A 20,197-nucleotide genomic window follows, 5' to 3' on the forward strand; every position below is an offset into this window, starting at 1 on the left:
TAGAATATGTTAGGGGAGTGACATGTGAGACAGTATTGTAAGTTTGCTTCTTATAAAGCTAATTTTTGTTGGCTGTATCTGTAGCAAAGGAGAAGTGAGTGCAGTTTCGTATCTTCTTATTCACTGATAGAGAAGCCACTATGTTGGAAGATCTTCAGGTCACTACATATTGCATTAAATATCCTTATCTCTCCTCCTTTGGAGGGAGGCATATCCCTCTTCCTGCAACGCAAAGAATGCCTTGATTAACATCGAGACACCTAGTTGCTAAGTTAAGGACTAAGCAATGAATACTTATTTTAAACTTGCACGTGGAAAAAAATACAGTACGATGCAAATATATATCTTTTTTAGAAAGTTTGCAAGGGAATATTGTTAGGCCAAGCACATACCAGCTTTTAGTTCTGGCTCAGATCTTTTGAGTCCTGGCTTAGTCATTTGCATTTGCACTTAATAATTTAGTATGGCTATAACGTAGATTAGATGTAGTATTAGCATCATTAGTCCTGGGAGTGCCTTTCTTTCCTTCAGTAGCAGCATGGTGAGTCCATAGTGGGGGTACGAGTAGAACGTTACCGCTGGAAGATCCTTTCTGATTTTAGTCAATATTACACTTTCGGTTTCCGAGTAAAATATAAAGGTGAAATCTCAATATAGGAGTGCAGGTTGCCATAGTTTTCGCAGGGACTGCTGATTTAAGAAATGGTGAAGGAGGAAGCTCTTTGGCTGTTTCCCAATACCATCTGATTAGCTGCGGTTTTCTGTTTGGCTGAGCAGCTGGCAATTAATGAATTGATAGGAAGTAGGCACAAGGTAATGGAATTAGCAAGTGAACATCTGGTATTAAAAATCAGTAAACAGAAGAGTTTTTATGTTTTCTTAAATTTGGTGGGGAAATAATTGCCAATTGACTACAACTGAAACAACTATATGGACACAGTGAAAAAAGTCGCATTTTAAATGGCAAAGTACATATTTCAAGTGAACGACTTCCCAATACACTGCAAAAGATGAATGGGATCCAGCTGGCTTTCAGACATACAGATCCTATCTTAGTTTTTAGACCAGCTGTTTACCTTGTTCATCTCCAGTTCTTCCAGAAATTGGGGATACCATAAGTAGCTCAGAAGACCAACAAGTCATCCATAGTCTTTGCGTGTGCCCGTTTCCAGACTGAGACAATTCAAAATACAACCCTAACCACTGTTCTCTTGCCCAAACCCGTAACTCTAACCATCATATTTCTTGTCGGCCAGTGCCTGCCGTCATTTCAGATTTAGCACATCTCCTGCTTATTGTGTCAAGATTATTCTTTTTCTTCGAAAAGCCTAGATGCCATTTATGTATTGCTTTTCTCAATAATGCATGAGTTAAGAACTGTAAACTTTAGAACAGTATTAAAAATGTATGTATTATTAGAATTCAAATAATATTACTATCAACTAAGTGTCTTAATATTAACTAAAAAAAAAAAGTTAGCAATTCAATTCTTTGCTAGCTGGACTTGTGTTAACTTTTCTTATTCTTCTCTCTTAATGAGGATGGAAGTCTGCCAGGGAGGTAGGAGCAGTGTTATCATAGGCACGAAATTCTGGCAATTTTGGGTAGAAGGTGGGGAGGTCTGCAGCCTGTCTGCTGGCTGACTGCTTCTGGCTTCACAGACCCCTCTAGAGAAATGAGACTGTGGTTTCTAGATTCTTTTTAACTTTGTAGTCCATTTTCAGAATCTGATGATTTGGCAAGCAGTGGGAGATGGAAGTGTGGCACAATAAACATTCCCGTGGGAAACTAATGTACAAATTAGCGTTGGAAAATTTGTTCTGCCAGAGCCTATGAACTCTGTTTTTCCAACATGATCATCAGCTCTAAATCTCTTTTTCAATAGTTGAAAACTCTAATCTAGACCTAAAGACAGCAGAATCACCATTTTTCTTTCCTCTCTGTTTCATTAGCGAGGTCTGGTGAATTCCAGCTCTCCTGCCACTGCAGAGCCCTGTAGAGTACAGAAGCAGCACCTCAATTAAATATGAAATATCAAGATAAATGTCTGAATAAAATATCCAGGACTCAGACAAACTTCCAAAACGTGCTTGTCAGCAGTGAAATGCCATTAAATCCTCTAGGAACTCATTAATAGATTAACATTTGGAAGAGTAATTGCAGCTACGTTAGAACCAAGAATAAAGAAAAACAAAGTGCAATCCAACAACATCGTTCCTTTAAACTCTTGACACAAAATGAAGATCAATACTATAAAAAAATCAGAGGTGAGGAATTAAGGTCAAGATGATTATGTCAAAAGTAGGTAAGCTGTTCATATATATTTCAAATAAAACCAGTGTGGGTGCAGCTGTTATGTAGTGTTTCATATTATTTGTGTGCAACACTACCTCACAGGGGATGGAAAAGGGATATTGAGGTGAAATCAAGGATGTATCGGGAAATTGGATGAGTTGATGACTTCAGTGCCGTTAACCTAAATCACAACTAAAATTAACAATGTCAGGCTTTGTAGCTACATTTTCTGAGCCAAAGCAAGACACCGATCTTTAGTGAGACAGAAATATATTACCCTTCAAAAGGATTAAATACTGCAAAAGTCTTTTTTGAGAATTTATGTTACAGCTCCGTAAAGGAAAGAGGAAAGATAAGATAAAGTAGGTACTGTAGTTAGATAAATAGGTGAGATCTTGAGAAATGTTTTCATTTTTCATAAAATTCTCACAATCTGTAAATTTTATATGTATAATTCATTACATTATAACCTGGAATATGAATCTTGCAAATTTATGAAACAGGAAGAAATACAAATGGAGAAAATATGACTTTATTTAGAAATCCTTCTCTGTTACTGTGAGTGTACCTACTGTAGAACCAGGCTGCACAGCAGTGTGCCGGTGGGAACTGAGCTATTTTCAAGAGGAAAAAAAATAAAAATATATGAAAAGTAACAAGGCTGTAAAATACATAGGTGACAAATAAAATAGAGTCATCAATGTTTAAAAAAAAAAAAAAAAGTTAAGGTTTTAGATTTGCAATTTTCCTATTTAAATGCCCTCATTGATTTGTTACAAATACTGTTAACCCTGTGTTTGGAAAATGGTGAGGACATTATCACTTGTGTTCTCATTTGTAATAAAATAGATTAACTTGCTGTGAAATTTTAACTAGGCTGAGACACAACAGTAGCTACCTAATGAACCAGAGCACATTGCTGTTAAGTAGCTAAATAGAGGCATACTGATTACAGGACTGAAAAATGGATCTGTTTACTTGCAAAAAAAAAAGGGTCTGTTCATAGTGTTATTCATTGCAGTAGGGGAAATTCAGCATTATGTTTCCATATCATTTAGAAATAGACGATTTCTTGATCCATATGCAATCTTACATGATGATGCCATATCCTCATTTGTAGTACATGTGATACAGAGAAAATTTCAGTTCTTCTATTGCCTGTAGGGAAAAGTGTATCTTCCCTGTATATGTGAATTTTTGTGAGTGGTAAGACATGAGATGACATAATCAACTAATTCTCTTAGAAAGTGATTCACTGTGTGATTACGAATGACATTATTATTTGACACTTTTATTTCTGCCTGAACATTTCAAACCAAGACCTTGAGTTTGAAGGCAGATTACTCGAAGCAGAGATTATTTTATAACAAGAGACAATGGGAAATGCAGTTACCAGAAGGAGCTTGAATACTTTGCTTTTCCAAATCATCAGCTTTTGAATGACTCAAATAACTCCCATTTAAGATGACGTATATGGCTGTTTGTGTGATATCTAAGTGTTAATTCATAGTCACATTTGTTCATAGGTTGTTTTGCTGAACAGTTGGCATGTCCTCTCCTTGGCTATTCATTTTCATGGTTGCAATAGACAATGAAATTTACTTAAACTGTGTACTCTTCTGTAAAATTAATCATTTCAAAATGATATCTTAATTGTAAATCGAGTGATAAAAAGAGAGGAAATAGTGCCAAAGAGGATGGTTAAAACTGAAATCCAGGCAAATAAAATTAGTCAAGAGTTGTAGCCTGTTGGCAGTAAGCTATTTGGAATCTATTATTTACGCAGAGGTAAAAGACACATAGTATTTATAAGCTTAGGATTGTATGTATATGATTCATCATTTATTTAGAAGATGACTTCTTGGAGTAAGAATGTGACTTTTAAGAGTAACTTAATAAGCAGCCCATCCATGGAGTAAGGCACCACTCTCACGTTTCCACTCATCTCAGCAGCCTCTTCAACCACTCTTGTGGAGACCGAGAAGAAGAAAACACAGGAGACTTCAAGATCAGCGACTGACTTTTTTCCCCCTAGAACTTGAAAATTTGTTTGTTTAAAACCATTCAGTTTTCAAAACTTTAAGAACTTGTGGCTCAACATAATAGATTCGTATCTGTTAAAACTTAATAAACATTTTTAATTGGCATTCAAATATACTGCCATTAAAAGTCTCCCTTTAAGATTTATTAGTTATTGTATGTTCATTAAATAACAGATAATTAGTGAAAACAGATCCATCGAGGATTAACAGCTATGTAATAGATACACATCTGTTACATGATTTTGAGGCTGGGTTGTTATTTAACGTACTATAACTATCCTATTAAAAACACATTCAGTGCTACATTTTCAGCTGGTGTGACTGGAATAGGCAAATGCCACCCCTGGCTATGAGGAGGATCCCATCTCACGTTGCCCTTGCATCATTCTCAAATGTGTCTGTAAATACGACGATGAGTGTAGTTTAGAGAGATGTTTTTAATGGGTAACAGAATATTCTTCATATGTCAGTCTTAGTGCCAGCGTTATTAATAAATTGCCTCAATAGATTATGAATAGAAACTGTTATGTTAGCTATTTATAATGGAAAAACCATTAGAATCTACCATTCTCTTCCCAAAGCTATGTTATTGATGTAGGATACTGTCTAGCAGAAACTGCATGAAAAGTTAAGATGCCATTGAGTTTATTTTCAGAAGCAGAGGGTGAATTGCCACCAAGTAGCCAGATTGCATACTCCTAACGAAAAATCTTTGAGAATAGGTTAGAAAGGCAGAAAAACTGAAAAGTTCCTTTGAGACAACTTCCCCTGATTACACTGTAATTGTGATTTTTAATGAGGTGGGGACAAGAGAATCTCCATTTTTGAAAAAAAAAAAAAAAAAAGTTCTGAGTTTCCACAGGGGACAGCTGATTGCCGGAGATGAGAGCAGCTCCAAAGATGCAGGTTCTGGAATTCTGTAAATTCATGCATCTCCTTGTTAGTATCTCTCCATTGGAACTACACTTTCAAGAACTTGCAATAGAGGATTTAAAACATAAAAGGAATTTTATGATAAGAATATCTGGAGTATCTCAGGCCATGATCTGTCTCTTTTAGAAGATTCTCTTTTTTTGTTGGTCCTGGGAACAGGAATGAAGGGTAATAGAATTATGAATTAATTCAGAAAAATTACACATCTGGAATCACTGTGTTGGAAGGGATCTCAAGTGGTCATATTATCTCTTGCCTTCCTCAGGATGGGATGAATTATTATTTATGCCATGCTTGTCTAACCTGTTCCCAAAGATTTTTACTGATGAAAATTCCACGGTGTCTTCAGGCGATCTGCAAGTATAGATGCATAGAACTGCAGAATTTCATTTTGCTAAATTTTTGTAACTTTGTAATTTATAATTTTGTAATTAGCCTTTTTTTTCTCCTTATCTAAAGTACTAGGTGTGTTTAAATTAGAAGTTAATATCAAAGTTTTGTGTGCAAATGTACACATAAGAATTTGCAAGCACATTCTCATTTTTGTTAGTCAGTGGTGCTTTTCTTGCAAAAGCAAAGTTCTCACCAGTGCCACAGCTTTTAAAATTTGTCCGGGCACTAACCTGAGAAGATATTAATGTAATTTATTCAGGTACAGATTCTAGTGAGTTTACAAGTTTGACTGCATTTAGTGACAGCCCAAATCTGAATTGTTTATTTGAAATGTGACTTATATATGTCTATTTTACTCTACGTAGGTTAAAAGTAATTTGTGGAAACAACGTGAAAGAACATTCTTTATGGTTCTGTGTGTGAAAAAGTTAGGAAATAAAAAGTTACTAAGAAATAAAAGAGGAGTGGCAAATGCTATGTCATGACACAAAGGATGAAAAGCTGTGCCCAGATACCTTGCATGTAGAGGGCTCTATTCTTTTTGGCTATAAAAGACTATGCTGCTTTTCTGAACATGAATTCTGTTCACTATTTATCTTGGAAAAACCATTTGTTATTGCTGTTTTAGCCAACTTCATTTTTTTCATTGAACTTCAGTGAAGTTCATGAACCAAATTGCACAGCCCTTGTTTTGTTTCTGTTTCAAGGAAAGGATTCAAGACAGCCCTTCTCCAGCTCCATCTCTAGAAGACAGTCAGCGGCCTGGGAGCCACGCTTCCTCCCACCAGAGCAGCAGCGTGTCCAGCTCGCCGTCCCAGCTGGACAACACCCCGGACAGAATTGGTTAGTGCTCTGCAGCCTCACACCCCTTCGCAGTTACTGACCTCAGGAATTTTAGAAGTTTGTTGAGGCAGATATTTCTTTGCTGGGAAACTCGGGAAAGCCCTCGTTTCCTAAAACACCCCACTGTAGTTTGTTTTATTAGGTTCATCACTATACAGAGCTCAGTTTCATTCTGTGCCATTCTGTATCCAACCATGCAGAGAAGATACCACCTCTTCTCTGGTACAGCCAACTTCTCGTGCATGCTGGAGTAAGAAAGTGCCTCTGAAGACGCTTGGAATTGAAAAATAACAAGATGTCTTTTTCTTTGTATATATGTCAGGAAAGTCACAGATTAGATGATGGCTTTTCTGTTCCAAAAACTCCTCATGCCCACACATTTCCTCGTCACCGCAAGGCTGAGGGCTTTCTGGGTTTTTTTGGTCTCCACCACTGCTCTCACAGCCCGTGCATTATTGATCTGGTGTTTAAAATGCTAATTCAGTCCAGAGGAAGTTTAGATCCTATTCTTGGTGCTTCCAAGAGGGATCTAGGGCAAGTCAATTAACATCTCTTCACGTCAGTGTATGTCAACACCTTTGTCTTCACGGTGACTGGAGCCTGTGCAGGCATTGCTGAGCTAGATTTAAATTACAAAACCAGTGCAGACTTCACTCCCACAGAGAACTACTCAGCTGCTTGCTGGGATTTTGCAGTTTTGACTCTGGTCTGTGCGGCAGCAGCGTGGCACTACATGGCACGGTTGGCTCCACACAGACTGGGCAGCAGAACCTGAACCGCTGTGCCCACGCACATGCACACACGGCGCAGGGACTGGGAAGGAGATGCCTCTCCGCTGTTTCGTCTGTAGAACAGGGCTAGAGATGCACGGGACAAGAAATGTGACTGCCTGTAGCAGCAGTGAAAAGGGGGGTTTGGTCCTTACTAGAGCTTTTGAAAACTACTCCAACTTGTTTTTATTTTTCTAGCACACGCTAGAAGCCTCTGGGCTCCAGAAAAGGTGCTGAAAGTTTTTTAAAAAAAACTAGAGTTTATTTAGGTTGAACCAAACATTTCTCTGTGTTGAAGTCTAACGCTTACTGTTGCAAATACGTGTATAAATTCTTTGTATCTATATAAATATATAGAGATATTTACTTTTGCCATTTCAGGGGAGGGCGAGAGGGGGAAGCTTTCCCTGAAATATGGCAATGAAGTTTTTAACAAGTGTCCTCACTGGAAAAACTTTTAATTCTGTAATTGATTAATTGCAGAGAAGGAAAGGTTTTTTTATCAAATATGGCCAAAGACAATAGCCATCCTGAAATTCCTAAACTTAACAACTCTCACTGATCTTGCAGGTGTTGAGTAAAGAATTTCTTTCAGCACTACAGCATATAGGTTTTTTGCTGTCATCTGTCAATTTGGGTTACTGTCTGTCTGTATCTTTTATTAAGCTTGCTGCTGTATAGATAATTACTAATACTTAAATCTTTAAATGTATTTTTCCCCAAAATTATTTCTGTGAAGTACTTTTCTAATTAGTTAATTTGAACATTTCATAAGAAATCACATTGATCTCAGTAGTAATTTGGGTTCTGTCTTGGTATCTTTGTTTAATCAACTTGAGCAAATTTGCTTTTGCTGAATATTTTACTTGGCTGTAAGTGCTGAATTGGGACAGTGAAATGGTTGATTATGGACAATAAAAATGGTCAATTGCTTTAGAACTCATATAGTATAAATAAATGTTAAGATACCAAAATATTGACAGAGAGGAAATACAATTTAATATTTTACTCTCTTCTGACATTTCTTTACTGACAGTGTTATATAGCTGTGCACTCTGATTTTTTCAGCTATGCTGACCAACAGCAGGGAAGGAGAACTCATTGATCAAGAAACTGGGACCAACCTAAAAAAAATACAAAAGGAGAAAGGTAAAATTACAGACTGTTTTTCATCTCAGGCATTTAATTACACTTATTATGTGTTTTATTCCTTTTTCTATTATTCTGCATATGCCACGGCATAATACTATAAATTTAAGAGAGCTATGAGCCTAATTGCAATGAATAATGTATCCAGTGAATTTATGTGGTGTTCTCCTTAGGAAGTGTAAACCATCAAATCTGTGCTTCTCTGTGTTTATATAATACGGGGCTAATATTTTTGCTGCTCTTTGGACTCAATTATTTAGGAAGTTCCTAGCAAATATTTGGTTAGTCACGTGGAATTGTTTCTTTGCCTCCAGTGGATGGGTGTGCAGACTACTCTAATGCTGTACATAGGTGAGGGAAATAAGTTGGGTTTTGTGTTTAATAATATTGCATTACCTCACAAGGGAGAGGCAGAGAGGGAGGAAGTGATGTGCTTATAAGTCTGCCATGAATACAAACATTTTATCATAATCAAAACCACAAACTGATGTATATTTTGATTGAGGTGATTTTGGGCTGTCTGTAAAAATCAGATGCACTCGTACACCTTAGGCCTGCGTAAATTGATTGCACTCTCTGTATGTCATGTATTTTCTGAGAAAACTAAAAAGGCAGGTATAGATGATTTTATGAGCTACTCAGAAGAGAATTTGGAGGTTCCATGTGTCCTGTGGCTCCAGAGTTACATAAAATTATTTGAGCAGATTCGTCATTCTGTATGAAGAGGCTAAAACTTCCTTCCTATATTTCGTATTTTTATATTTTCATATTCAACTCTCTCTCGCCTTGAAAGCAGAACAAGCTGTTTTCTATTCACTGGTTTCTCTAGGCATTTAAGCACTTTCTCATGAACCCCAAAAGAGCCATTTTGTGCCATTCTGAGACAATTTTCTGTCTGGATCATCACGCTTAAATCCTTTCCTCTTGACTCCTGTTGGCATTTACAGACCAACACCAGAGGCCAAACAGTTACCAACCATACCTTCATTCCTAAGATTCAAAAATTACATTTCTGTAGTAATTACATAGGTGGGCATTTAATCTAAATCTGAAAGTGCAGTTGATTTTAATTTTGTTGAACTGTGCATGGTTTCTTGCCACGTGTTTAGTCATTTTTAGCAAAACAATTCAGTATCCTATGGGGTCTGAAGATGAAAACCAGGTAGTTATTGGTAGTAGCAGTCCTGTCACTCAGGACGGGTGAAGGAAGGTACAGTTTAAGAATCAGAAAAGACAATTCAGAAGTCAAAAAAAACCATTAAAATAATTTAAACCACCCCACCTGTGAACCCAGTTCCCAGGCTCCTGTGATCATTTAACGTTCCTTGTAACATATACGAAATCACAAAGATCTGATGGTAACAATTTGTGTACCGTAATTGACTTTAAGATTAAAGTTGTATAGGTTTATTCAGTTCCTGGTCTACATTTTTGCATAGTATTATCTTTCTTTAATTGATTATGTACTGGGAAATCAGACTTTATACATGTATTGTTTATGCAGGCACTTACAGGACTTTTTTAGGATTAATTTAGTGTTCAGAGATTCATGGGCATCAGAAAAAAGTGCTTCAAAATCATGAGACACTTTAGATTATCGTTTTAAAGATAGAATAATGTTTCTGGTTTTCTGCTTGGTCTGCACAGGTCAAGTTTCTCTCTGAAAATACAAGAATTAAAAATAAAATGTTTTTGTCAAGTAAAGATGTAATTTTCAAATAATCCCACTGCTCCAAAACCAAAACTTATAATGGGACAAATGCTGACATTTTAAGGCACCAACATTGTATATCCAACAATTCCAAGCTGATTTTGCATTTGGCAGTGTGACAGACCTATATTACAGTTCCTGTAGGAATCTCTGTTTTATAGGATGCAGACACCCTATAATTGGTGGACTGCACCAGTAGGGCAGAGTCAGTGCTCTGCTTCTGAAAATCCCCAGCCTGTTTGTGCTGGGCATTTCCCTCACCCCATACAAGTGTTGTTACTCCTCCATGATTTGTCTCATTCCCATATAGCTTCCTGATACTGTTATTATTCTCTTGTGCATAATTATTTTGGGCTCTGGTGGACCTCAAATATAGGGAATGTTTTTCATAGTCAGATGAGGACAGTCATTGAAGAGCGTGATCTGTGCTGGGCTGCTCAGCAAAAAATATACGTGTGATTTGTATACAGAACGAGCTTTGTGTTTCAAAACCTGCCGTTACTTTTACTAAGGCAAAATATATTTACCATGGAAAAGATTTTCAAAGTTATTAAGAAGGAACGTAGTTAAAATAAAAGTATCAACATTTATTAAGTATGACAAGTAAGCGGTTTATACAACCGTGGCAAACATATGTTTTCACATCTGTTTTGAGTAATATCATCATGATTTTAAAAATGATTTATAGCTCTGCAGGCCATAAAATGCCAGCTTTGCTGTAAGTTGGAAGTTTTCAAACAACAAAGAAATTATTGAAGGCATATATTGAACATGTTTTTGTGTTATACACCTTGATATAACTTTACAAATCTGAGCACCATGTAACAATTCAGATAGCAACAAATGAAAATTAACTAAAATTTAGCAGTAGTACTACTTTTGTGAAAGCTTAGCATAAAAAAAACAATAGAAGTTATTGTAATGCTCATAGGCAAATACCGTGATACCCCTCAGGATACACAATTTTTGTTTTCCGTGTCCCATTTTAAGTGATCTCAGCACCAGACAAAAATGTGCAGCTTTGTTCTCATCAGAATCATTTCAAGGTAATTAGGGCTGAATGGAATACAGCTTAACAGTTTTTCTTTAAAAGACAGTTAACGAGGTTTTTCTAAATTTGTTGAGCTGTTTGCATATGCTGGTGGGCAGTATTTTCAGAACTAGCGCCTGTCTCAGCGCAGAGGGGTTAGAGCCCAGTTACAGACCATACCTTAAAGCATTTTTGAAGGAGAAATGCCATTAAATCTCAGTTACTGCGTATCCTTTCATCATCTTTTTAGGAAGCGTGGTCAGGCGTAACATTAGAGGACAAAAAAGTCAAACATCTTTACAGATCTGCAGTTTTATTTTTTTATACAAAATACATTATTGTATTTTTGTCAAATGTCTTTAACTGTTATGGTGCAGAAGCATTTTGCCTGTGCATCCATGTCAGGGTGTGAGTGAAAACCATATGAAGAGCAGTCTGTGCTTTACTTTGGAATCACTAGTAAAAGAAAAGAATTAGAAAATTCCCCACAGAGCGTAGCCCCAAATGTTTACAGAAACTTAAACACAAATTCTTCCTGATTTTGCCTACTTGCTGTGTCTTGTTTGAAGTAGTTACATTTTGCCTGCACCATTGCTCACAGAAACTAAATTTTAAATTCATCTGCTTCAGTATAGATCCTGGAAAAAATCTCTACTGTATGGGAAAGGATTGGGTTTGACACAGCCCTGTATAGAAACCTCCATATGAGTTCTGGCATTAGGAAGGTTAAACGAGCTGGAAAAGAATTTGGCCGTGCCTTCCAGTCGGGTTTAAATGCCGGTACAATTATTCTGTTTGACTGCATGACAAGAAATATTTCAAACTCCTCGTGTAGGATGGAAGAATCAAAGGCACCGGCCCAACTCTTGCCACAGTGAAATCAATTGGAATGTTCGTGGTGTCTTCAGTGGGAACAGAGTTTGGCCAAAGCCTGGTATTTTGGGAGATCTAGTTGGAGATACCCCTGTTCCTTGCAGGGGGGTTGGACTAGATGACCTTTGAAGGTCCCTTCCAGCCCTAACCATTCTATGATTCTATGATTCTATGATCACTTCCCCAGCTAATACTACTGGTTATTATTCCAGGCAGGAATGGTACACACTCACAGGCTGCACGAGTGCTGTGCCTCCTGGATGGTGCCATGCTCTGAGCCCTGACCAGAGCTGGGCAATGCCAGTCCTGCCCCTCTGCGCTGGTTTTACTGGGAGACAATTGTGGGCCCCGGGGACCGCGGCATGCTTCGGCCGGGTGTTCACATCGGCGTTGGGGTTGCTGACGCTGCGCTCCTCCCCGAGTGACCCAGAGCAGCATTTCACAGGAAAATTTCGTTAGTGACCCGTGAGTTCAGATTTAAGCATTGTTAAGCAGTCTTTGAGTAGAAACAAAGATTGTATTTGGTCCTACATCTGGGTCGTGGCAATCCCAGGCACAAATACAGACTGGGTGGTGAATGGATCGACAGCAGCCCTGAGGAGAAGGACTTGGGAGTACTGGTGGACGAGAAGCTCAATATGAGCCGGCAATGTGCTCTTGCGGCCCAGAAGGCCAACCGCGTCCTGGGCTGCATCAAGAGGAGCGTGGCCAGCAGGTCGAGGGAGGTGATTCTCCCCCTCTACTCTGCCCTCGTGAGACCTCACTTGGAGTATTGCGTCCAGTTCTGGAGTCCCCAACATAAGAAGGACATGGACCAGTTGGAGAGGGTCCAGAGGAGGGCCATGAAGATGATAAGAGGGCTGGAGCACCTTTCCTATGAGGACAGGCTGAAAGAGTTGGGGCTGTTCAGCCTGGAGAAGAGGAGGCTCCGGGTGACCTTATAGCGGTCTTCCAGTACCTCAAGGGGGACTACAAGAAAGATGGGGAGAGGCTATTCAGGAGGGCCAGTTGTGATAGGACAAGGGGTAATGGTTTTAAAATAGAGGGAGGTAGATTTAGGTTGGATATTAGGAAAAAATTTTTTACCATGAGAGTTGTAGAACACCGGAACAGGTTGCCCAGAGAGGTGGTGGATGCTCCATCCCTGGAGACGTTCAAGGCCAGGTTCGACGAGGTCCTGAGCAACCTGATCTAGTTGGAGATAGCCCTGTTCCTTGCAGGGGGGTTGGACTAGATGACCTTTGAAGGTCCCTTCCAGCCCTAACGATTCTATGATTCTGTGATTTGTTGAGAAGGTGATTTGCTCTGCTGAGTGGCCCATGCTGCCCTGCTTTAGCCCAGTTGTCTGCATCTTCAGAGCACGAATCTGGACTCAATGTCTCACGTTTCCAGTAGACAGTAGTCTCCGAAACTGTGCATCTGGCAGCTATCCCTTTTCGTTTTATTAAAGAACACCTTTCCCTTTATTACTTCAAGGAAATGGGAATTTTGCACCATTTCTGTCAGCTGAGTGAAATATTTTCAGATGGCCAGAGACTCCAGTAATGAAAGAATAACTATATTTATTTATTGTATTTCATTAGCGGAAAAGAGGCTTTATGCTGTTTAAATTAATCATCACCAAAGGACTGGGCCATGAAGGGAGGAGAACGAGCAGGTGCAGAACACCTGAAACAGCAACAGGCTCCAGTGGTGGGGGGTGTCCTCCAGAGAGAGGACTTTTCCAACAATTAATCTGAAAGCATCCAGATGGAGAGTGCAAGAAATAAGAAAGAGAACTAAGAGTATGAAGCTGTACCACACAGCGTGTACGATAGGTGCCAACACTTCAAATGTTCACCATGCTGTTTCTTTGACGTATCAATACTTGCATGTTAAAGCTATAATGAGGAAAAAGCAATTTTCTTCACAAATGTGCTCATGAGTCTCCTCTTGAGATACATGAACACCTCCCCAAATTAGAGGTGAAGTCATGTTCCTTTCGGTATCTGAGTGTGTGTATTAGAGAGCCAGGGCTCATTTCATAAGCAGATGATGCAATAATACATGAGTTTAAAGGTTGCAAGGGTTTCTTTTTCCAAAAACCTTAAGTGGCATGCACATGCCTGACATTTTCTGTCCTCAGAGAATACTGAACGATAAGAAGCACAGGGCTCTATTCTCGGTAAAGGCTTTTCCCACAAGTTTTTTTTCTTGTTGTTAAATTTAACCTGCAAGTGAGCTGACAACTGTTAAAATGGTGGCCTAGGAGTAAATGTGATCTTTCGTCAGTCAGTCAGTCCAAAAAAACCCAAACCTATGAAACCAAGGCAAACTCTTATTAACACTTAGATTCACGGTGTATGTAAGTAGAAAGTAATGGTAGAGCTTTAATTTTTAAAGTGTCTAGACTCATATCATTATGATTATGATTGTGTGTTTAGCCATTGCTCAAACATTTATAAATACAAGAGCAGTTATGCGAGAAATATTAATTAAGTATTCCAAGGTCACAACATTTACCTTAAGTCTGTATTAGATCTTTATTTGCAGAATCATTTTTAAGAATGCGTTTTTTTCTGAAGAGTGAAGTACCTGCTTCATAATTATCTTGGCAGATGGACCAAGACAGCTTCTTACATTGATATATAATTTATTAATATGTTTTATTTATTAGATTTCAGCGGCTTTAATATATTGCTGTCTAAACACTACAAATTATGTGTCTATATAAACGTGCTGAAATAATGAAATTTTCTTTACTGAAAAAGCTATGGACCGTACTTTTTAATAAGGTATTCATGTAAGTCCATGGAATAAAATGGGCAAGTAAGAACAAAACAAGATGGAAATAAGGTGGCTACTCTCCAAAGTCAGGTTGTCTCTTCAGAGTTTACCATTTCTACTTTTCCTCCAATACTGGCAATTGAGTTTTAGGTAGGTCCATCTTATTGAGCTATATCAGATTTGAAAGGCATAAAAAAGGGAGGAAAATTGCTGATTGGCACCCAGTGACCTAAGAAAGCTTTTGGATTAGGCCCAGGAATCTTTTCCTTAGAGTTAGCACTTGTATTAAAACTGCCCCTTTGAATTCTCTGATTTGTGATACCTCTGATGCAAAGTCATTAACCTGAAAACTACAGTTGGTGACATTCTTAATGTCTATGAGTTATTTAATAAGTTTGCCTTCAGTCCTCATTATAAGCAGTACGATCTGAAAAATATGCATCCTGAAAGGTTGCTGAATGGTTTTCTTATGTTACAGAAATCCTTGAGATGTCTGGGAATGCTCTGGCAGGGGTTCAGCCTCCCCCTGCCTGTGCTCTGAGCCAGCCATAAGCACCAAACCTGCTCCTGAGAAATTGTGTTGGTGCTTTTGTGTGCCCACCTGTGTAACCATGCATATGTGTAGGGAAGGAATAGGTTCTTCTCTGTTTGAACTCATCCAGTAAGTCTTAGACTGTCACTACTTGAAATTTTTGTTTGTACAGACAGTATATTGTACTGGAAAAGAAACATGTTATTTCAACAAGGACAACAAAGACTACCATCAAACACTTCTTCACTAGGAAACTAGAAGCCAGCAACCTCTGCTTTCAGTACAGGTGTCCGTCATAAGAAGAGGTGGTTTTGGCATATTTCATGCATTTGATTTAAGCCAAAGTAAGTGGACAGATAAAAAATTAATAACAAAAATTATTTGGTGATTTTGAAAGTTTTACAATATTTGTGTCTGAGGAAGATATTCAAGAAATTCGTAGAATCAGCACTTCCTACAATACAGGTTTATTTTCTGAGGGTTACTGATAGTGAGCTAAGCTTTAGAGTGTGTCCTGTTGCCCGTCGATGGGTGTTACGTATCAGTGAAATATTGAGTGACACAGACACAGCCGTGGCCCTGGCTTCAGAACCTTTGTTTCAGTCAAGAACAGAGAGGACTGAAAATGCTCTTGATTGTGACAGCAATGTGTGCTCCTGCTGTCAAAGATCACATCCAGTCTTTATAGCATCGGGGAACTTTGCTGTATGTAACCAGATTTCTGGAGAAGAGGACAACTCAAGAGAGCTGCAGGTGTTTGCAGGGGGATGCTCTGCGTCTCTGGGCTCCTGGGCCAGTGGTCTTAGGAAAGGATGAGTTATGGGGAAGCCTTGGAGCATACCTAGCACTGGTGGATGGTATTTTCTGTAGCGTTTTTATGTTTTCAGGACTTTTTTTCTAACTTGATCTTTTGAATATCTTAAGCTCACTCTGTGGAGTCTGCCTGCCTTCTGTGATAAAAGCCACATTAAAGTGGCAATTAAGAGCTCTCTTTTCCTTATTGAAGAAGACTTGCTGCCCAGAGATTTCTGGTGACAGGAAGGCTGGGAACAAAACCACAAATACATTTATGTGCATCTACAAAGTGTTTGTGTATATGCTGCATTAGAACAAATATTCCTGATAAAAAAAAGTAATAAATCCTTTGTGGACATACAAGGTAGTGAACTAACCTCAGATTGGAAGTGGAAAAAGATTATCCTCTTGAAATAGATAGGTAGTCATGAAACCAGAGTAAGTGTGTTCTTCATTATGTTCCAGAATTACCTCTATAAAGTTACATGATATTAGCAGAGCTGATATGACCCATGTACTGAACTCAGAAGTCACTGGGGCTGCAGAACATCAGGAGGCCCGGACCACAGCCAGCTCAGGCTGTAATTTCAAGGAAATCAGATTTCACGTTCAATTGCTGGGGCAGAGGGCACCACTACAGTACTATCTACTGTGTTAGGTATTTGTTTATTATAGCCATATTTATTTTTGGAGATGGACAGTTCTATTAGTAGCTTTTTCATATATCAGCTGTACTTTGGAAATTAAGCATCGTGCCTGAAAGGGTGGGAGGCCTCAATGGTAAGCAATGAATATCATTTCAGCAATCTAAAACAAGGTCTCTGTTTTGAAAAAAAAAAATGGCCCATTTTGAGTTCTTTGCATGAAACTCCTGGCACTTTTGAGTAAGTTCAGTGTTAAAGTTGTGGTGTTCTTTTCATGATTCTTATTAATACAGCAGCGAGTAGATGCATGGGTAAGATAGCATAAGAATCAGCAGGTAAATTAAATGCATATTATATATGTTACCCAAAACCTTACTGTCCTTACACAGAAAAACACACACACCTAGCAATATATCTGGAAACTTTTTATTACTTTTTTTTGGTCTTGACTGTGTTCAAGTTTTTTTCGTATTCATGTTATTATTCTATATATTCTCCATAAATTAATTTGGGGGGGGGGGGGGGGGGAATATACAAAATAATGAGGGAGTTGTCGTGTTTCTGATATGCCTCCCTGCTTTTCCTCTCAAGTCACCTCAATCATAGGAGCAATTTATTTGCCAAAAGCATAAACAAACCTTAAATTGTGAGGTTATCCTCACGCAGTCATTATACAACCCAGTATATGGGTTATAGAATAACAGAAGGAGAATAGCAAAGAGGACAATGGTAACATTTTACCAGTACTTGTCTCAACAAGCTGGGGAATGCCTGCCAGAGGGGCTGCCTGGGTCCCTCAGGGGCTGGTGCCTGCTACCAGCCAGGGACAGTGCTTACATTTGCTGAAAATTTCCAGCTGTGAATATTCTTCTTGTAGTAGGTACTTAGGATTGATAAAAAGGTGGAATGAGAGACACCTGTGCCTTGCTTTATTTGGGATACCCCAGTCACTCTGTGGGAAGTAAACTTCTTTCTCAAAACTCCTCAATTTGTAGCAGGAGATTGCATCTTCTTTCCTAAGTGAAGCCTTGTTCAGGCTGCCGTGTCTCTGCGTTGCATCTCTCACACTATCTCCAGTTAAAGCTGTTCCACTTCATCTGAGTGATTAAATATTCATAAGAGCAGGCTCCTTAACTAGGTCCCTTGGCCTGATGCGTTGTCAGCTATACTGTTGAGCTCCTTTGTGTCTTTTCTTCCCTCCCCAAACTCCTTTACTAAGTAATCACAAACCAATAGCCTGGTGGTTTGAAAACAGGACTTGTCTCTCAAGTGGCCATGCCATTTGGGGCTTTTGAGACCATCATCCAGGGAGTACTGTCATCCCTGGGCTGATGGTCTATCTCAGATCCTCCAAACAGGACCTAAGTTAAGCTTCACAGCCAAAATACATGTGGCCAGAGGAACCTTGGCTATAAATTTAGAGGGCTAAAGGCAGGTGTGAGATTGGCTCTTGGGTTTTTTAGGTGTCTCATCAATGCCCCATCATCGCATCTGTGCCCAGCATTAGGATACCAAGTGCCTTTGTAGCTTTAGCTTGAAGGATCAGATTTCTGAGAGTTTTTGAGGCATCACTCCTATTTTTGGAGCTGAAGTTTGCACTGATACCTGTGAAAATCAGGCCTTTATTAATTGAACCACTTCTGAAAGTAGAAGTTGGACTCCTAAGTCATTTTGGAATGTTGTTTGTTCATGAGGTATTTGTAATGCTTAATCATGTTCATGCGAACTGTTAAAAATGTATGATTTCCTCACAAGGTAGCATTGCACACACACAGGTTCACTTATACTTTAACTTTTTTAGCCATTAGAGTCTGAAATTCAAGGCAGATGAGTACAAAGCCAGAAAGACAGTGATTATTCCAATACAGAATTCCCCAGGCACACTGCTTTGGTCATGCTTGTCCGTTGCATGTTGCTCTTGAAATACCAACTGATTTATTTTCTTCTTTTATTTTGTAGTCAATGTGACAGTAGTTTCCAAAGCAGATTTTTCTTCTAGTTGACAGAATATGACAGACTATAACAAGTTGTTTAATAAATAAAATTCTGCTTCCAGGTGTATTTTGAGATGTTATAATCTATAAAACATTGTACAGTTTTGAATCTGTCTATTTTATCCGTCACCTGGACTGCTGTGCAATATTTTGATAGGTAGACTTGGCTTGTGTGAATTTGCTGACATATCCCATGGCTTATTAGGGTGAGTGTTGTCAGTGAGGGGACACATAACTGTAAAATTTTTAATGACAGTTCAGTGGAGTGCCTCTTCTGGTGTGGTAGAAGATGCCTTTTTGATGTAGAATATGTTGGAGGATGGAGCGTCTCTGGTAGATGGCTGAGCTGGAGCAGAAAATGGAACGTTTGTGTGTACGCGTGTCTGTTCACAGAGGTCAGAAAATGTGAATTGCTCAGAAAATACCATACTATTTATACATCTGTACCTTTGGAGACGTTTTAGATGCTGTCAATTAGGAGATTGGCCTGTATTTATTATTGTTTTCTTATTTTTTGTTAGTTTTAACATCTAGAAAGTGATTGTAATGAAGATGCCCTCCAGGCAAAAGTGTGGAGAAATTCACATATTAAAGGAGGAGTCGCCGGAGTTGCTGTTTGACTTTTGACATTATTGTCATATAGCCTACGGCATTACAGGCAGAAGGGATTTAGAGGGAAAGAAGAGCTTGAAATTTCTCTATAAAAAGACTATATTTATATATACCAAATATTATTTTAACTGGCCTATTTTAAGGAAAGCATACTATTTTTGTAAAATTAAAATAGCAACAACAATAATAACAGTAATAATTACCTCATGCTGTGATGCCACTGTTTCTTTGTACAAAGCTTTTGATATTTAAAAAAAAAACCTCACCAATATTCAAAAACTGTTCAATGAGTTCCTGAGAGATAGTTTTATTGTTTCAAGAACATTCATTACTAATCTCTCTCTCTCTACACACATGTTGAAATCTCAGCAGAAAATAAGTCAGGCATTTCTAGATTATAATCTTGTTCGTCATAAGAATTCTCTCTAATGTTCAGGATAACTTTTCAGCACTCTGTTTTAGGATTAGTGTTTTGTAACCATCCCTGCCTATATAGCATGTATTAAATGTATTATAAATCAGGCTGGAGTTTTAATTTTACACAACTAGCAGCTCATAGATATCATCAATCGCATAGAATGCTGAAGCTAAATGGTCCCAAGTATCTGAAACGTATGATCATCATCCTGTAATAGTTGTGGCTACATTGACAGGATTTTTGTGGGGGCTTTTCAGCAATGTGGGCTGACCTACAAAGATGTGTGGGTTAATACATTTTAATGATAGATAACTGAGGTCTCAAATTTGAAATTGGTACTTTTTCTAGATTATTTTCATGCCAGTGTTCCACTGTCTCAAAGGCAGCGCGTGGTCTC

The 20,197-nt window shown here is 38.4% G+C and overlaps 1 protein-coding gene across 1 annotated transcript in view; it reads left to right on the forward strand.

Moving 5' to 3' along the window:
- The window catches only part of DACH2 (dachshund family transcription factor 2), a 296,688-nt gene that overhangs the window by 234,553 nt on the left and 41,938 nt on the right, over positions 1–20,197 (forward strand). The window contains exons 6-7 of the mRNA XM_086619655.1: positions 6,371–6,506; positions 8,345–8,425. Of these exons, the coding sequence (XP_086475781.1) occupies positions 6,371–6,506; positions 8,345–8,425 (217 nt within the window). The remainder of the gene's footprint in view (positions 1–6,370; positions 6,507–8,344; positions 8,426–20,197) is intronic.

The sequence above is a fragment of the Tauraco erythrolophus genome, chromosome 13, assembly GCF_009769465.1.
Source record: "Tauraco erythrolophus isolate bTauEry1 chromosome 13, bTauEry1.pri, whole genome shotgun sequence".
NCBI lineage: Eukaryota > Metazoa > Chordata > Aves > Musophagiformes > Musophagidae > Tauraco > Tauraco erythrolophus.